This window comes from Dendrobates tinctorius, unplaced genomic scaffold (genome assembly GCF_039654945.1).
Source record: "Dendrobates tinctorius isolate UK_male_01 unplaced genomic scaffold, ASM3965494v1 ptg000070l, whole genome shotgun sequence".
Lineage (NCBI taxonomy): Eukaryota > Metazoa > Chordata > Amphibia > Anura > Dendrobatidae > Dendrobates > Dendrobates tinctorius.
Window position 1 is genome coordinate 81792600 of NW_027361738.1, and position 18185 is coordinate 81810784.

The 18185-nt window shown below is 46.4% G+C and overlaps 1 protein-coding gene across 1 annotated transcript; it reads left to right on the forward strand.

Moving 5' to 3' along the window:
* Positions 1-51: 51 nt before the first annotated feature.
* FAM133B (family with sequence similarity 133 member B) lies at positions 52-16119 on the forward strand. Its single transcript, XM_073582012.1, has 11 exons — positions 52-226; positions 741-838; positions 2478-2556; positions 2752-2826; positions 4133-4168; positions 4914-4985; positions 8730-8819; positions 9893-9934; positions 12802-12891; positions 13642-13680; positions 15167-16119. The coding sequence occupies exons 1-11, from the start codon at positions 203-205 to the stop codon at positions 15248-15250; spliced, it is 729 nt and encodes a 242-aa protein (XP_073438113.1). The 5' UTR covers positions 52-202; the 3' UTR covers positions 15251-16119.
* Positions 16120-18185: the final 2066 nt, after the last annotated feature.

An 18185-nucleotide genomic window follows, 5' to 3' on the forward strand; every position in this document is an offset into this window, starting at 1 on the left:
CTCAACCGTTTTACTATACAAGCTGTGATTCCCCCCCAGGCTGTAATGTGCTCCGATCCTGTAGGGGTCGCTGTGGCGATCAGACACCGCGCTCTCTCAGGCGCGACGCTCTATTGCGTGTCCACTAAATCTCGGGCACAGTCAGCTAGAGAGAGACGTCTCACAGTCCCGGGAGTCTCCCCGAGAGCTCAGGGGGGGCAACATGGGGAAGCGGGACAACCGGGTGGTAGGTAGAGAGGCCGGGGCGACGTGTCACCGTGCACAGTGTCATGGCTGCTCCAGCTGTGCGCTCTGTATATTGGCCCCGCACATAGATTATTATCTGCATAGACTATCATTGTGTGTGTTTATTGGTATTTTATATATATATGAGGGAGTGATAACTGTTTGCCCTTGGATAATTCTCTCAGACATTAAATCCCCCGGTTATGAGAACAAGCGTTCCCTCAGGTAGTAATAGAGCGTCTCCGGTGCGCTCCAATACTACGTCCCAGTCCCCGCGGCTGCGCTAGACAATCCTTGCACGTGTTGTGACTGTCAGCCGCGAGACACGCAGCCACAGGGACTCTACGAATACACTCGGCACCCGAGCATGCTCAGATAACACCTTATCCAACAACGTTTGCTCATCACTATTTGTTTTCACTAATTTTTTTTTTTTTTGTGATGTTTTTTTTTTTAAATTATTTTAAAGCCAGACATCTCCTTTAATTCCTGCATTTTTCTCTTGTCTTTCATAGGCATATATGAACCCTATAGCTATGGCCCGAGCCAAGGGCCCCACTTCTTCTGGAGGTCCGACCATAAAGGATTATCTAAGCAGGCCAAGGCCTACGTGGTGAGTTGTTCTTTGATGTAAAATGGCATAAAGAGAGAGAGCGTTCACTTACATCCCCTGGCATCTAATCAGATATCACTAATTCCAACAAAAAAAACCTAAATACCTGACCAGCACCTCGATATAGTGTGAACAGGTGCAAGCTGCAGTGACTGCATAACATGCAAAAAAAGAGGGGGCACAGCAGCACTCAGTAAGGACCAAGATATATGCAAACACGAGATCTAGGCTACGCTGCTGCTGAATAAAATGTACTAACAAAAAAAAGGTCTTACAAAAATGAAGGTTATTGGCCAATTCATGTGTGCCCATCACCCACGGCAAGGTGATATCACTAATGGGTCAGTCTGGGGTGACGTTATCATTGTGGCTTGATGTCGTGCCGGACGGGCTATTCAGAGCTGGGTATGCCAATAGGTAAGCGGCCGTCTCCTAGGCTATCATCCAGCAGTCACAGATTACAGACTGGCCGCTGGACTGGGTTCTGCGAATCGATCAGTAGACGAATGACGTCGCCATCTAATGGATCATGAGTGGATGACAGCTGATAGTCAAAATATGTATTAGGCTTTTTTTTTTTAATAGACTTCCCTTTGTAATTAGAGAGGTTGTTCTGCTGCTGAGACCTTAGGGATCAGATGTAATCTTTGAAAAAAAAAAACCTGATAATTTCTGTTCTGTTGATTATGCCTACAGCACCCCCCCCTCCTCCACCAGAGGCTTATTGTAGTCACACTCTTCTTTGGATATTAGATGAGACGTCTGTATCCCCCTCGCTTCTGTTACTGTGTACCTGTCACTTCAGAAGTGACATGTTTTGACTGTTGGAGGACCCTGTGCAGAAACCCCCTGCTGATTGTTGAAACAAAGAGGGCTGTGCTTCAATCTCATCTTCTCATACACTTTCTATGGATCCATACACCAGCTCATATTCACTTGCATTGCAGCTGAGCTGCAGCGGCCACTATATAGGATCTATATAATATACGGATTTGTGCTGTGCTCTTTCGTACACGTTATATCCAGCTTTATCACTGTACTGGACAACCTCTTTTAAAGGGAATCAGTCACCTCATTTTTGGCCTATAAGATGCGGCCACCACCATCAGGGGCTTATCTATAGCATTTTGTAATGCTGTAGATAAGCCCCCAATGTAACCTGAAAGATAAGAAAACCGAGTTATATTATACACACCGGGGGCGTGGTGCGGTGGGTGTCGCTGTCCGATCCGGCGGCTCCCATCTTTTAGCTATGACGTCCTCCTTCTTACTTCTGTCGTGGCTCCTGCGCAGGCGTACTTATCTCTGCCCTGTTAAGGGCAGAGTCAAGTACTGCAGTGCGCAGGTGAGGGACCTCTCTGACCTTCGTTTCCTGGCACTTGTGCACTGCAGTACTCTTCCCTCAGTAGGGCAGATAAAGTATGCTTATGCACGAGCAATGGCAGAAGAAAGGAGGAGGACGTCATTGCTAGAAGATGGGAGGTGCCAGACCGGACCCCGGGTGAGTATAATCTAACTCTTTTCTTTTATCTTTCAGGTTACATCGGATAAGCCCCTGGTGGTGGTGGCTGCATCTGATAGGGCAAAAATTAGGTGACCGATTCCCTTTAAAGCTTTTTATCTCCCTTCCTTTCTGTAGGGAAGAAGTCAAGGAGCAGCTGGAGAAGAAGAAAAAAGGTTCGCGGGCACTGGCAGAGTTTGAAGAAAAGATGAATGAGGTACTTGCTGTCAGATCACTTATGAGGCTTTCGCACTAAATATATTTAGGTCTTATTCATAGGATAGGTGATAAATGTATCATTCTTGCAGTCCGACTGCTGGATCCCCAATAATTCTGAGAACAATTTACACCTATTGCTTTAAAATATAAAAAACTTGTTTTGTTTTTTTTTGCTTGATGTCTATTTCTCTAGAGTTGGAGGAAGGAGCTGGAAAAACACAGGGAGAAAATCATCAGTGGAAGTGACAATTCCTCAAAGAGGAAGGAGGTAAGAAATGAGTAGTAATGACCGATAGTTCCATGTTCTGACCAGAGCGTCTCTGTAATGTGGACACACTGGGGAGAGATCAGTGATTGCTGTACGGACGGAGGTTTCTTTACAAAACGTGTATTGAAAAGCCAAATTAAAGAATAAGCGAATTAATTATAAACTAAAAAGATCACCTACGTATCCCAGGGACAAACTTGTATTTTGTATGTATAGTTTGTCTATAATGGGTTATTCCCATCATTAATTGTGGGTACTGATTGCTCTGAAAGGCTCCATTAGCATGGATTGCTGGTCACACATTCACGACACCACTCCTTTCATTCTCTATGAGATGGACAAAAGGTATCACCTTTTCTTAGGCCTCTTTCACACATCCGGTTTTCAGCATCAGGCGCGATGCGGCGAAAAGTGTAAAAACCGGATCCGGCGCCGGTTGCCACCGGATCCGGTTTTTCCCCCATTCAGTTTCATTATTGCCGCATCGCGCCGGATACCTATGCGGCGTATCCGGTTTTTGCCTGATCCGGCAAAAACAGCCTGTCCGGCGTCTGGAAAAAACGTTCCATGTAACGTTTTTTTGCAGCGCCGGACCGTCTTTTTCCACAGCCCATGCCCGGACTCTGTGAATGTTAACCCCACAAGTGCCCGGCGAGAGAGAGATCTCTCTCTGTCACCCGGACACTTGTGAGAGATCTCTCTCGCCGGGCACTTGTGGGGTTAACACTCACAGTGTCTGGGTGAGAGAGAGAGATCTCTCTGTGGGGTTAACCCCACAAGTGCCCGGCAAGAGAGAGAGATTCTCTTGCCTGGACACTAAGTGTTAACCCCCCCATGTCTCTCTATCTCCCCTCCCCTCCCCTCCCCTCCCCTCTCTTTCAGCAGCTGTCTCATTGGCTGCCTCTGTCCACCTCGTCCTGCGGCTCCTTTAATAATGTCCGAGCCGTATTGTCTCGCCGCACACACATCCGGTGTCACGGCTGCAGGCCGGATCCGGCGGCCCGGCTTTTCGCCGCACGCCGCCGGACCCCACACACCGGATGTGTGAAAGTAGCCTTAGGTGGGAATAAGTGGCGACGGCCTCGTATACCTGGTGTCTTGTCGCATGTGGTTGTTAGGTGCGTATCTGATAGGAACTTTAAGAGAAAATTAAAGGGGGAAGAATCTGTCAGGAGACACAGAAAAGGCTTAATGTAATTCTTAAAATTTTGACTGCAATATGAGACAGAAGACAAAGCAGAACATTATATTACATGAAAATAGCTGGATTGTGTTCTTATATATTTTAACTTTCTCATTGTCTCAGGAGAAACGGAAACGGGAAAAGAAGAAATCTGGTGGGGTGAGAGCAGCTTTCATCTCTATGCTAGTTCTTCTGCAAGTGAAATGTAATTACAAAAGCAAATGTAAGATTGCTGATTGGATCAAATTAGTAAACTCAAAAGAGGTTGTCCAGCACCAGAAATACACAGCCTCTTTCTTAGGCCTGTTTCACACTTCCGTTTTTGTGTCCGCCAAACGGATCCGTTTCCGTTTTTTTGACGGAAACTGATGCAAACGGATCCGTTTTTTTAAAAACGGATCCGTTTTTTTGACGGATCCGCGGTAACCGTAATGGAAGTCTATGGGACAAAAAAAACGGATCCTGCAAAAAATGGCGGATCCGTTTTTTTACGGAAAACAACGGATTTTGACGGATTTGAAAAAACGGAAGTGTGAAACAGGCCTTACAAAACCAGCAGTGCTCCTATCCATGGGTCGTATCTGGTATTGCAGCTTTGCATCAGTCACTTCAATGGAGATGATCTGAAATATGACACTGAACCTGTGGATTTGTGTGCCGCTGCCTTTGAAACAAAGCAGCCGTGTATTTCTAATTCAAGACGATCTCTTTTAATAACACTTTTTTCCTTTTAACATGAGTTCAGCAGTCGACAAGCTGACGGCAGTCACCCGGCTGGCTGCAAACAGTCACGTTGTGTTTGCATCCGTGATTTTGTTTTGGGTTAGTTATCTCTTACGTGGATGAAACTGTTTATTTCTGATGTGCGTCTCACAAGTTTCACTTTTTGTTGTCTGTGGTCAAGTTTTCTTCATCATCTTCTTCTACATCATCGCGTTCTCCTTCTCCCGGCAGCTTTGAAGAATCTGATAATGAGGTGAGTGCACAAATTGTTACCCCCCCCCCATATTCCAATTTTATCCCAAGTTGTATTGATTTGTCGTCCCTTGTTCTAACTCCCATACACACTAGACCAGTGGTCCCCAACATTTTTTGCACCAGGGACCGGCTTCAAGCAAGACCACTCTTCCATGGCCTGGTGGGGATGGAGATGGGGCAGGGGGGCAGGGTTTTGGTCACATGGGGGCGGGGCCATGGACAGAGTTGTAGTGTGTGTATAGCAAGATGGTCCCACACACATAATCCCCCCCCCCATGTATAGTATGATGGTCCCACACATATAATCCCCCCCCCCATGTATAGTATGATGACCCAAGAAAGTACTGATATATATATACTCTAGTATAAGCCGAGGCACCTAATTTTGCCGCGGAAAACTGGGCAAGCTTATTGATTCGAGTATAAGCCGGATATGCATTGTCCCCTCATTCCTATCCCAGTATGTGTGGCTCCCACCCTTGTATACATGGCTCCTCTCCCACTCTCCCATCCCGTATACATGGCTCCGCTCCCACTCTCCCATCCTGTATACATGGCTCCGCTCCCACTCTCCCATCCTGTATACATGGCTCCGCTCCCACTCTCCCATCCTGTATACATGGCTCCGCTGCCACTCTCCCATCCCGTATACATGGCTCCGCTGCCACTCTCCCATCCCGTATACATGGCTCCGCTGCCACTCTCCCATCCCGTATACATGGCTCCGCTCCCACTCTCCCATCCCGTATACATGGCTCCGCTCCCACTCTCCCATCCCGTATACATGGCTCCGCTCCCACTCTCCCATCCCGTATACATGGCTCCGCTCCCACTCTCCCATCCCGTATACATGGCTCCGCTCACACTCTCCCATCCCGTATACAGTGCCTACAAGTAGTATTCAACCCCCTGCAGATTTAGCAGGTTTGATAAGATGCAAATAAGTTAGAGCCTTCAAACTTCACACAAGAGCAGGATTTATTAACAGATGCATAAATCTTACAAACCAAAAAGTTATGTTGCTCAGTTAAATTTTAATAAATTTTAAACATAAAAGTGTGGGTCAATTATTATTCAACCCCTAGGTTTAATATTTTGTGGAATAACCCTTGTTTGCAATTACAGCTAATAATCGTCTTTTATAAGACCTGATCAGGCCGGCACAGGTCTCTGGAGTTATCTTGGCCCACTCCTCCATGCAGATCTTCTCCAAGTTATCTAGGTTCTTTGGGTGTCTCATGTGGACTTTAATCTTGAGCTCCTTCCACAAGTTTTCAATTGGGTTAAGGTCAGGAGACTGACTAGGCCACTCCAACACCTTGATTTTTTGCCTCTTGAACCAGGCCTTGGTTTTCTTGGCTGTGTGCTTTGGGTCGTTGTCTTGTTGGAAGATGAAATGACGACCCATCTTAAGATCCTTGATGGAGGAGCGGAGGTTCTTGGCAAAAATCTCCAGGTAGGCCGTGCTATCCATCTTCCCATGGATGCGGACCAGATGGCCAGGCCCTTTGGCTGAGAAACAGCCCCACAGCATGATGCTGCCACCACCATGCTTGACTGTAGGGATGGTATTCTTGGGGTCGTATGCAGTGCCATCCAGTCTCCAAACGTCACGTGTGTGGTTGGCACCAAAGATCTCGATCTTGGTCTCATCAGAACAGAGAACCTTGAACCAGTCTGTCTCAGAGTCCTCCAAGTGATCATGAGCAAACTGTAGATGATCCTTGACATGACGCTTTGAAAGTAAAGGTACCTTACGGGCTCGTCTGGAACGGAGACCATTGCGGTGGAGTACGTTACTTATGGTTTTGACTGAAACCAATGTCCCCACTGCCATGAGATCTTCCCGGAGCTCCTTCCTTGTTGTCCTTGGGTTAGCCTTGACTCTTCGGACAAGCCTGGCCTCGGCACTGGAGGAAACTTTCAAAGGCTGTCCAGGCCGTGGAAGGCTAACAGTAGTTCCATAAGCCTTCCACTTCCGGATGATGCTCCCAACAGTGGAGACAGGTAGGCCCAACTCCTTGGAAAGGGTTTTGTACCCCTTGCCAGCCTTGTGACCCTCCACGATCTTGTCTCTGATGGCCTTGGAATGCTCCTTTGTCTTTCCCATGTTGACCATGTATGAGTGCTGTTCACAAGTTTGGGGAGGGTCTTAAATAGTCAGAAAAGGCTGGAAAAAGAGATAATTAATCCAAACATGTGAAGCTCATTGTTCTTTGTGCCTGAAATACTTCTTAATACTTTAGGGGAACCAAACAGAATTCTGGTGGTTTGAGGGGTTGAATCATAAATGACCCTCTGAATAAACTTTTCACAATTTAAAAAAAAATTAAACAAAGAAATAACATTCTTTTTTGCTGCAGTGCATTTCACACTTCCAGGCTGATCTACAGTCCAAATGTCACAATGCCAAGTTAATTCCGAATGTGTAAACCTGCTAAATCTGCAGGGGGTTGAATACTACTTGTAGGCACTGTACATGGCTCCGCTCCCACTCTCCCATCCCGTATACATGGCTCCGCTCACACTCTCCCATCCCGTATACATGGCTCCGCTGGGCTCCCCCTTCCTCCCCCATCATACTTACCCTCACACTGTCGCTGAACTTCCCTGCATCTCTATCCCGGCGCATCAGCTTCTTCCTGTGCGGTGCGGTCACGTGGTACCGCTCATTAAGGTCATGAATATGGACGCCACGCCTATGGGAGAGGAGTGGCGTCCATATTCATGAGAGACAGCTCAGCACAGGATGAAGTTGCCATGCCGGGACAGGGATGCAGGGACGCAAGGTGAGTATCGATGACTTCTGGAAGCCGGCGGCTGCAGCTGTCACTACAGTGCTACAGCCGCCGACACATGTGTCCAGCATTTGAGCCTGGCTCCGCGGACTGGCAACATAAGTGCAACGACCCGGTCCTGGGCCGCGGACCGGTGGTTGGGGACCCCTGCACTAGACTAATGTCTGACGAATCGGCCAATATCGACTAACTCACAAAGATCAGCTGAGACGTAGGTCCCGATACACATTAGATGAATATTGGACCAACCCACCAACATCAACGGGTTCTGACTTATAACGGCTTATTGTGGGGGGATATTAATTCGGCACGGCTCTCTGAGAACACGGGAGCGCTAGACCGATGACGTTCACCTGTCTATGGAAGTGACAGCCAGGATGACTGCTGGCTGAACCATCGTTCAGTCGACAGCCATTTAATGTGGTCTAAGGGATCATTTACATTAAACGATCCGCGACGATAAACAACCTGACAGTCGTCAGTAGTTTCATAATGTGTGTGTGTGTGTGTAATATATATATACATATACATTTTGCTTGTTCGTCGGGTGATCATCATTAGCAGATTTACACTGCACGATTATTGTGAAGCAAGCTTTTCACACCTGCCTGCCGGGAATTGTAAATTCACAATAGCCACATTATTCTTACAGTATCAATAATTTTCAGGGTAGTACATGATCATGAATAACGAAAGGTGTGATCGCTGACAATAACGTTATAAAAAAATAAAAGGAGAGGAAGGAATGGGCATGAGAATTTGCAATACCTGCTATATGAAGGAAAACGTTGCTTCATTGTCTATAGAAAGCCTCTCTTGTTCGGTGCGTCAGTGGTGTAAATCCTTAACCCCCGCTAGTATCTTCGGCACTGTGCACACACCGCTTTGTGTTGTGGTAAGTTTCATTTTGGTATTTGCAATTTTTTTTTTTTTCTTCTTCAAAGACCAAGAAAAAAACATCAAAAAGAAAGAAGAAGAAGAAGAAGCACTCCTCCCATCGGACGTCCGACAGCGGCTCTGAGTCTGAGAGCAAGGTATGAGCCGTAATGTGCATCCACAAGAGGCCTTATTTACAATCTTATTCAATATCCTATTAAACCCATAAATTATGCACGTATATCTGCCATTTCATTGCTTTTGTATGTAACGTGACGGCAGTCTGCAGTAGATTATATGGGTGGCTTAGCTGACTCCATTTAATGGCTGCACATTACAATCGGTGGTGCATGATGATTGACAAGCTCAGCCCCATCTGCCCTGTAAATGTAGGACTCACACAGCGTTTGTACTGTATATTGGAGGTATACATGTGGAAGGGCTCCCAGCGTATGCTACTGTATATTCCTGTGTGCATCAGTCACCTCTAGGACCCAAGCCCAAGAGGTGCAGACAGATGTATACAAGTAAACACTTGGTATGTATTAGGTTATCGAGCCCTTGGGATACATAAAGTGAACGCGCCAGGAGCTTTTCCAGCACATACGGCAAAGTGACAGTGCACATACATCATAGATATACATTAGTAAAGCTTCTCATTTTAGCAGGACCATCTAATGTCAGATGTCTTTGGGGGAGTATTGGGCATATTGGATTCAAAATGCCTGATCCTCTCTTCTCATGGGAGGTGTGAGTTGCTTTTTCCCCAATTTCTGTTAAGAACATATGCACGCTCAACTGAACTGAGTGTACATATGCATAAGGTGGGATATGGGGAAAAAAAAAATCTGTCACTCATCGCTACATAAGATATGCGGAGACATTTGCAGACAACATAAATTCTTTGAGTCGCAGATGAGGAAGAGTTCATGGCACTTTGGAAACAGCATCTGCTCACATTGTTGTCAGCTATTCCTTCCCTTATTGGGGTGTTTAGGATTTAGAAAAATATGGTTGCTTTCTTTTCAGTAACAGCACCATCCCTGATCAATGATTGTACGTGGTATCATATTAATGGAGCTGAGTTGCAGTTCCACAAACAACCTATGGTCAGGGATGGCACTGTGTAAGTAAAGAAAGCGGCAATATTTTTTTTTTGTCTAATCCTTAACAATCCCTTTTAAAGAGGTATTCCACTCCACTGAATAAATATATTATTGCTTCTTTATAGGATTCTGTGAAGAAGTCCAGAGATGATCATGAGAAAGAGAAGGTGAGTAAACTTGAAAATCTTCCCTCCCCTGTGATCTGACAGAGGTGTCTATATTTTCCAGAATTGGGAAACTTTTTTGGGAAAATAGCATCTATGAACAGGTATTAGCCAGAATGCAAATTATATCCACTATGAAAATTGGTTGTTATGGTGGGAAATATCGTCACCCTTGTTTTGTGCAAATTTTATTGATTGCGTGTTCTCAAAGCTCCTCTACATACATTGCCCAGCGAAGAGGTACCTTTTAACGACCTATGATGTACATATTCTTTATCAGACGCTGAGGAAAGTTTGAAACCAGCTCAGGAGCTGATTCTGCTTTATATCAAACAGATGCCGGCTGTGCTAAATAGCCGGCATCTGCCTGTAACTGCAGCGGCCGGAGCTTGCTCTGATCGCTGCTGTTTTAAACATTAAAATGCCGCTGTCAATTTTTGACAGCATATTAAATTACGAGCACATTGGGTCCCATCAATCCCCACAGGCTGAGCTCCGTAAGAGAACCACAGTATATAGTATAAACGATCAAGCAAAAGCAGGTTCAAGTCCCCTAGGGGGACTAAAAAGTAAAGTTAAGAGAAAAAAGGTGTTCCCCAAAAATAAAGAAATAAAATAAAAAGGCATTTTTGGTATCATCATGTTCAAAAGACTGATCAAAATTATTTAAACCGTATGTTACACACACACAAAAACGATTGGAACAACAGACATGCCATTTTTCATTTGCCACACATTCTCATAAAAATACAATAAAAAGCAATCAAAACGTTGGCTCAGGGTGCAAAAAAACAAGCCCTCAAACAGTTCCATGGATGCAAAAAATAAAAAAGTAATTTCAGAATATAGCATCAAAAACGAAATTGTCCTTAAAAAAAAAAAAAAATCACCCAAGTCATAATGGTTTGGGGCTCGGAAAAAGTAGAAGGAAAAACAAAACTAATACACACAAACAAAAAAAATTCCTGGGTTCTTAGGGGGTTAAAGCGTTTCTCTTATTATTTTTTTTCTATTCAGTAGCACAACTCTCCTATGTTAGTGATATGCTCATTGACTGAGGCTGGCCACCGCTGCTAGACTGCAGAGGTGGTCGGTATCCTTGGCAGGGAGCGGTAAACTAAAGAATTACAAGCACTTGACCCCTTTTAAGGCCCGATCAGTGCAATGGATAATTGTACCAAATGTGTCCTGTTTACTTACTAATTTAATATATACTTACCTTGTAATATATTCACATCCTGTTCCATCCAGATGTGTCCGGACCCCAGAATTCCAAGCGGCGGAAGTTCACCGCCATATTTGGACACCCAAGTGATGGGTGTCTCAATTTGGAAACTCCTGGTGGTTATCAGCCTCTTGTGCGGTGTCACCAGCAGAACACCGTCGCAACACACACATATACTATATGCCACACACACACTATATGCCACACACACACATACTATATGCCGTAAGCACCACACACACTGTATATGCCGTACGCAACACACACACTGTATATGCCGTACGCAACACACACACATACTATATGCTGTAAGCACCACACATACTGTATATGCCGTACGCAACACGCCACGCACACACACACTCTGTATAGGCCGTACGCAACGCACACACTCTGTATAGGCCGTACGCAACGCACACACTCTGTATAGGCCGTACGCAACGCACACACTCTGTATAGGCCGTACGCAACGCACACACTCTGTATAGGCCGTACGCAACGCACACACTCTGTATAGGCCGTACGCAACGCACACACTCTGTATAGGCCGTACGCAACGCACACACTCTGTATAGGCCGTACGCAACGCACACACTCTGTATAGGCCGTACGCAACGCACACACTCTGTATAGGCCGTACGCAACGCACACACTCTGTATAGGCCGTACGCAACGCACACACTCTGTATAGGCCGTATGCAACGCACACACTCTGTATAGGCCGTACGCAACGCACACACTCTGTATAGGCCGTACGCAACGCACACACTCTGTATAGGCCGTACGCAACGCACACACTCTGTATAGGCCGTACGCAACGCACACACTCTGTATAGGCCGTACGCAACGCACACACTCTGTATAGGCCGTACGCAACGCACACACTCTGTATAGGCCGTACGCAACGCACACACTCTGTATAGGCCGTACGCAACGCACACACTCTGTATAGGCCGTACGCAACGCACACACTCTGTATAGGCCGTACGCAACGCACACACTCTGTATAGGCCGTACGCAACGCACACACTCTGTATAGGCCGTACGCAACGCACACACTCTGTATAGGCCGTACGCAACGCACACACTCTGTATAGGCCGTACGCAACGCACACACGCACACTGTGTACGCCGTACGCAACGCACACTACGCCGTACGCACAACGCACACACTGTGTACGCACACACTCTGTGTACGCACAACGCACACACTGTGTACGCACACACTCTGTGTACGCACAACGCACACACACACACACACACACACTGTATACGCAGTCTATTGCGCGGTACCACCAGATGAACACCGTCGCAAACACGCTACCGCCGGGATCAACCAAATGATTCACTGACCGCCGCCATCTTTGTACAGGAGGACAGCACATGAGGGGAGAACACAGGAAGGAGAGAGACAGCAGACAAGGGGGATGGCACATGGGGTAGACAGGTCAAAGAAGAGAGCACAGACGGGAGAAGTCAGCACATGGGGAAAGCGAGAGTGGATAGTTGGGTGAGCACATGGGGGGGGCGGGGGGGAGAGATTCTCAACGCTGCAAAGCCTTCCCCCATCGTCACATTACCGCCCTCCCGATGCGATAGCATCCGGCCTCCATCTAGTTACTAATAATTGTTTGTTCAACTGAAGGAAGCGAAAAGCAGGAAGAGACGGAATCCAATTGGTAACGATCAGAGATACTTGTCTTCTGAGTCTTCGTCTGGAACGGAATCAGAAGAGGTCAGTGGATATCGGGTTGTTTCCTCTTGACTATTTTCAGACATTGTGATAAGCTGCCAAACCACAAAGGCTGCGTTCACACTAGTGTTGTAGAGCCTGTTTACACCACCAGCGCCTCACAGAACCCCATTGGCTTATGAGGCTTGTTGGGTTCTGTTGTCACATTTGTTGATGGAGTTTGTGAGCAGTTTACACAAGGTATAACACATCTAATAATTTGGGATATGTTTTGGGGGCTTTGTTTAGGAAAAAATCTGTGACACATGACCGATCCTCTGATGCAGTGACTTATCGTAATTACTGTTACAAAATTTTGCCATAGCCCGCCCTATCCGGTGTAGTCTGCACCTACAGTCAGATTTACACACACACACGCTGCCAATCAATGTGTCGGGGCGTGATTATAGCCACACTTGCTGTATAGTGTTTGACTGTAACCTCTCCCTGCACCACCCCAGTGACTGGAAGCATGCAGCTGCAGGGAGGATATAACTTTATTTCCACCCTGTAGCCACTGCTACTTTTAAGGCAGCCAGACACTATTTATTAAATGCCATTTACCTACAGATTAACCCTATATCTCCATATAAATTTTCTTTCTTTGCTTTAGCAGAGATTGGGTAAGAAATGTGTTTTTATATAGTTAAAATCTGGCTAGTTTTTCAAATCTGGTCATCTAATTGTCTACAAATACCAAAAAATGTGCATTCTGTTTTTTAAAATGTACTAACACGGTCTCTGTTTTCTTAGGCGTATGGGAAACGGAAAAAAAGCAGCGAAGAGAAAGCTGTAAGTATCCGAGGAGTCCATTCATGAAGAGCATTATCTGCTGTAAAGTCCTGTTAATACATTACCAAATCATTGACAAGTGCACCTGTTATCCAGGGGCCCCATAAGTTATCTGTGTGATATGTCACTGTTGAGCATGGGACAAGATCGGCCGATGACTTCGGACATTGTCTGCAGCTTCTTAAATACTGTATATACTCGTGTATAAGCTGACCCGTGTATAAGCCGACCCCCCCCCTAATTTTGTCACAAAAAACTGGGAAAACTTATTGACTTGTGTATTAGCCTAGGGTGGAAAATGCCGAAGCTACTGGTAAATTTCAAAAATAAAATGGGCCCCATAAGATGCTCCATACAAAAATATGCCTAATAATGCTGCACAGTGAATAATGGTGGACCTATAGCATGCTCCATAATAACATATGCCCCTTATAATGCTGCACAGTGATTGGTGGGCCCCTTATAATGCTGCACAGTGATTGGTGGGCCCCTTATAATGCTGCACAGTGATTGGTGGGCCCCTTATAATGCTGCACAGTGATTGGTGGGCCCCTTATAATGCTGCACAGTGATTGGTGGGCCCCTTATAATGCTGCACAGTGATTGGTGGGCCCCTTATAATGCTGCACAGTGATTGGTGGGCCCCTTATAATGCTGCACAGTGATTGGTGGGCCCCTTATAATGCTGCACAGTGATTGGTGGGCCCCTTATAATGCTGCACAGTGATTGGTGGGCCCTTGTAATGCTGCACAGTGATTAGTGGCCCCTTACAATGCTGCTGCTTCAATTAAAGAAAAAAAACAAAAAAAACAAAAAAACCTATATACTCACCTTGTCGCTGCTGCTCCTCAGCGTTGCCGGCTCTGCAGTGACTGTTCAGGCAGAGCGCGCCTGCTAACTACGTCATGGCGCCCTCTGACCTGAACGTCACTGCCAGAGGAAGCAAGACAGCAGAGCGACGCGCAGTGGTGGAACGGGGGACAGGTGAATATGGCTCCCTCCGTTATACTCACCTCTCCTGGCATGTCTCTTGAAGCCCCCCATGCTTATTCCATCTTCTCGGCGCTGTTCTTCCTGCTTTCAGCGGTCACGTGGTGCCGCTCATTACATATGCACATATGTAATGAGCCGCTCATTACATATGCGCAAATGTAATGAGCGGCACCACGTGACCGCTGAAAGCAGGAAGAACAGCGCCAAGAAGATGGAATAAGCACGGGGGGCTGCAAGAGACATGCCAGGAGAGGTCAGTGTGCTCTCCGACACCCCCCCGCTCCCCCTCCCCGGCCGACCCCCGGTATATGACTCGCGTATAAACCGAGAGGGGGACTTTCAGCCCAAAAAAATGGGCTGAAAATCTCGGCTTATACACGAGTATATACGGTAATAATTTAATAATAATGATGCCTGTACGACAAGCCGTATTGTCCTTTTCTCTATTTTTTAGGCAACATAGAATGCTAACACTGTTCCCTCATATTACAGTATAAAGGCAAGAAGAAGAAGCACAAGAAACACGGCAAGAAGAAGAAAAAGAAATCTCATGCCTCCAACTCCGATTCTGAATGACATAGAATCCTCCACCGCACATGTGCAATGACTGTGAAAAGCCGACATTCATCCATCGTTTCTGTAATTAGATCTTCTGTGCCACAAACGACTGTTTCATAGAGTAACAAGTATCTCACCGGAGGAACATCCTGCCAGAAAGTGTCATCACGTCCGCTTCTTGATGTCGCCGGGGATACGCTTTTGGTAATGGTATTATATGGGATGGGGGGCAGAGGGTATATTCTTCCTGGTACCACATAACATTGCTTTATCTCAGTGTCCTAAAGGTATCGCCACACTGACAGATACAGTATCCATGGACCTAAAGTAAACGAGTGCAGTCAGTGAGGCACGGAGCACTGGCGGGGAAGTGGTCCTGTGCATAGGCAGCAAACAGGATTAGCACCTCGTATCAATTATGCATCCAACCCCTGATGCAGAAAGTGATATATGTGTACGAGCCTTTTTTATAGACTGGGACTGACCTCCGCCTGCATTATAGGGAGTTACAGGGACTCCTATATGAAGGCATGAAAATGGTTTTAGCCTACAAAATCTCTGCTCACGGTTTTAGAAAAAATCAGGCGCATTTTTAAACAGACAGCGGGAGAGAGACCTGTCCACCATCCGACACAAAGAGCCTTACCTGCACAGTTCCTTTGCAAGTGAAGCTTCCAGCGTTGTACAGTCACCTAAGTAATTGAACGGCAGCCGCTCCCATCTTCACTTTTAAACCGTCGGCGGGAGATGCGATTGGCAACGTTACTGGATGAGACCCTCAAATGTGCATCGGTGGTAAATGCATTAATGGGTTGTTAATTCAGACAATTTCACAACCAAATAAATGTATTAGAATAAAGCAATAATATTGGGAATTCCTCCCTGGAGGATCTGTGTCCAACGGTACAAAGTGTAGAACTGCTTCAAATGTACAATGATATTAATTGGCTTTTTAATAACCTTGTGCAGATGTCGCAGGTAACAAAAGGTCTTTTTTTTTTTTTTTTTTTTTTTTTTTTTTTTTTTTTTAAATCATTTTCTTCTTCTAGTCCCAACAATACAACAAGACTTCAGGACATTTTATAGGGTAGTGAACATGCTTCAGTCTTTGGCCGTTGCTGTATACTAGTGGGATTGCAGGTCCACCATAGCCAGGCTTATGGTAATTGTGTGGCTCCAGGCACTCGGCTTAAGAAAACACTGTGAAGCCCATGAGAAATGCAAACACCATAATTTTACTGTTAAAATTCTCTTCAGTTTCTGAGCTGGAACATGTGGAGATGAGACCTCCAGCTCCTTACTTTTGCTGATCTGTTCAAAGCACAGAGTGCAAAGATTTCGAGTCTGTGGTTTGAAGGGAAAGTACACCCAGCCTGTATGGTTTCACTGCCAACACCGGTGTCAGGATGTTGGGTGAAGTGGGAGGAATGTTTGAGGGGAGAATCTGTGAGCTGCAATCTTTTACTGTCGCTCCATTGGGGGGCACAGGAAACCAAGGGTGTATGCTGCTGACACTATGCACAAAAAGGTCCTCCCCAGCAGTGTACACCCCACCCACTGGCACCAGCGTAATCACTTTAGCTTAGTGTCAGTTGGAGGTGGACACTGGTCTTTCACTAGACCCATATCTACCTCGGTTTTCAGTATTGATTTCCCTTTTCTTTTTCAGAAGGTTTCGTCTTCTATCCCTTTGAAGAGATACAGTGCGAGCAGTCACGCTGTTCTCCCATGAAGAGACAGAGACTGACACCCTGTATACTCATCCATCCGGCAGGAACATAGCCCCTAACACATCAAGAGTGTTCAGGTGATCCGAGCATTGGTCCTGGCCCTACACTTCTGCCTGCTTGCACACCAGGATCTGTTGGTGTAAGACGTTAGGCATCCCACTATCCGGTGAGTTTTGGACGTTTTGTTATTACATCTGAAACTTCAGGGACGAAGAAATGCCCCATTTTTTTCCACAGTTCTTCGGATACAGTGGAGTGATCTATCAGAGCAGGATCTATTAGACTGGGGCTGTGTGTGTGTGTGTGTGTCTGGTCTTTTTATTGATTTACTATGTATTTCTACTTGCTGGCCATTAAGCTCTATTTTTTTTCCTTAAGCAGCCGTTACACATAACGATGTCCCAGCGATCCCACCAACGATCCAACGTGGATGGGATCGCTGGGACATCGCTAGGCTGATCGCTGGGGACCTGTCACATAGACACTCACCAGCGATCAGGACCAGCAAGCACGCTGGTATCTAAGGTACACATCGGGTAACCAAGAGCCGCGCGGCTCTTGGATACCCGATGTTTATCCTGGAAACCAGCTTGCACGCTGGTTTCCAGGGTAAACATCGGGTATCCAAGAGCCGCGGGGCTCTTAGTCACCCAATGTGTACCTTAGAAACCAGCGTGCAGCGTCGCTGATCGTTGGTCTCCCGCTGCCACACGCAGCGATGCGCGCTGGCCAGCGGGAGACCAACGATCAAAAAATGGCCCTGGACGATCCTGCACGATCAGTGATACCCGGCGGGGGGGGCGGTTGCTGATGTGTGTCACACACAGCGATATCGCTGGAGAAATTGCTGATGCGTCACAAAATCAGCGATCTCGCTGAGTGTGACTGCACCCTTAGGATAAGTCCTTCGCGATGCACCCCCCTCCTGTGCGGCCTCTCTTCTCACTCTATGCCCCGACTTCAGTGCGGCCTATAATAATAATCTCTTTATATAGCGCCAACATATTCCGCAGCGCTTTACAGTTTGCACACATTATGATCACTGTCCCCGATGGGGCTCACAATCTGAAATCCCTATCAGTATGTCTTTGGAAGGAGGGAGTTCGGCTCCTACCCCCGTCACTCCGTCCTTATTGCTTGGGCTTTTCTCCCGCCCTGGCTCTCCTCCTTCTCTTGTGCAGGAACCTACACGCCTTTTTTTTTCTCAGGGTCGCCATTTTACA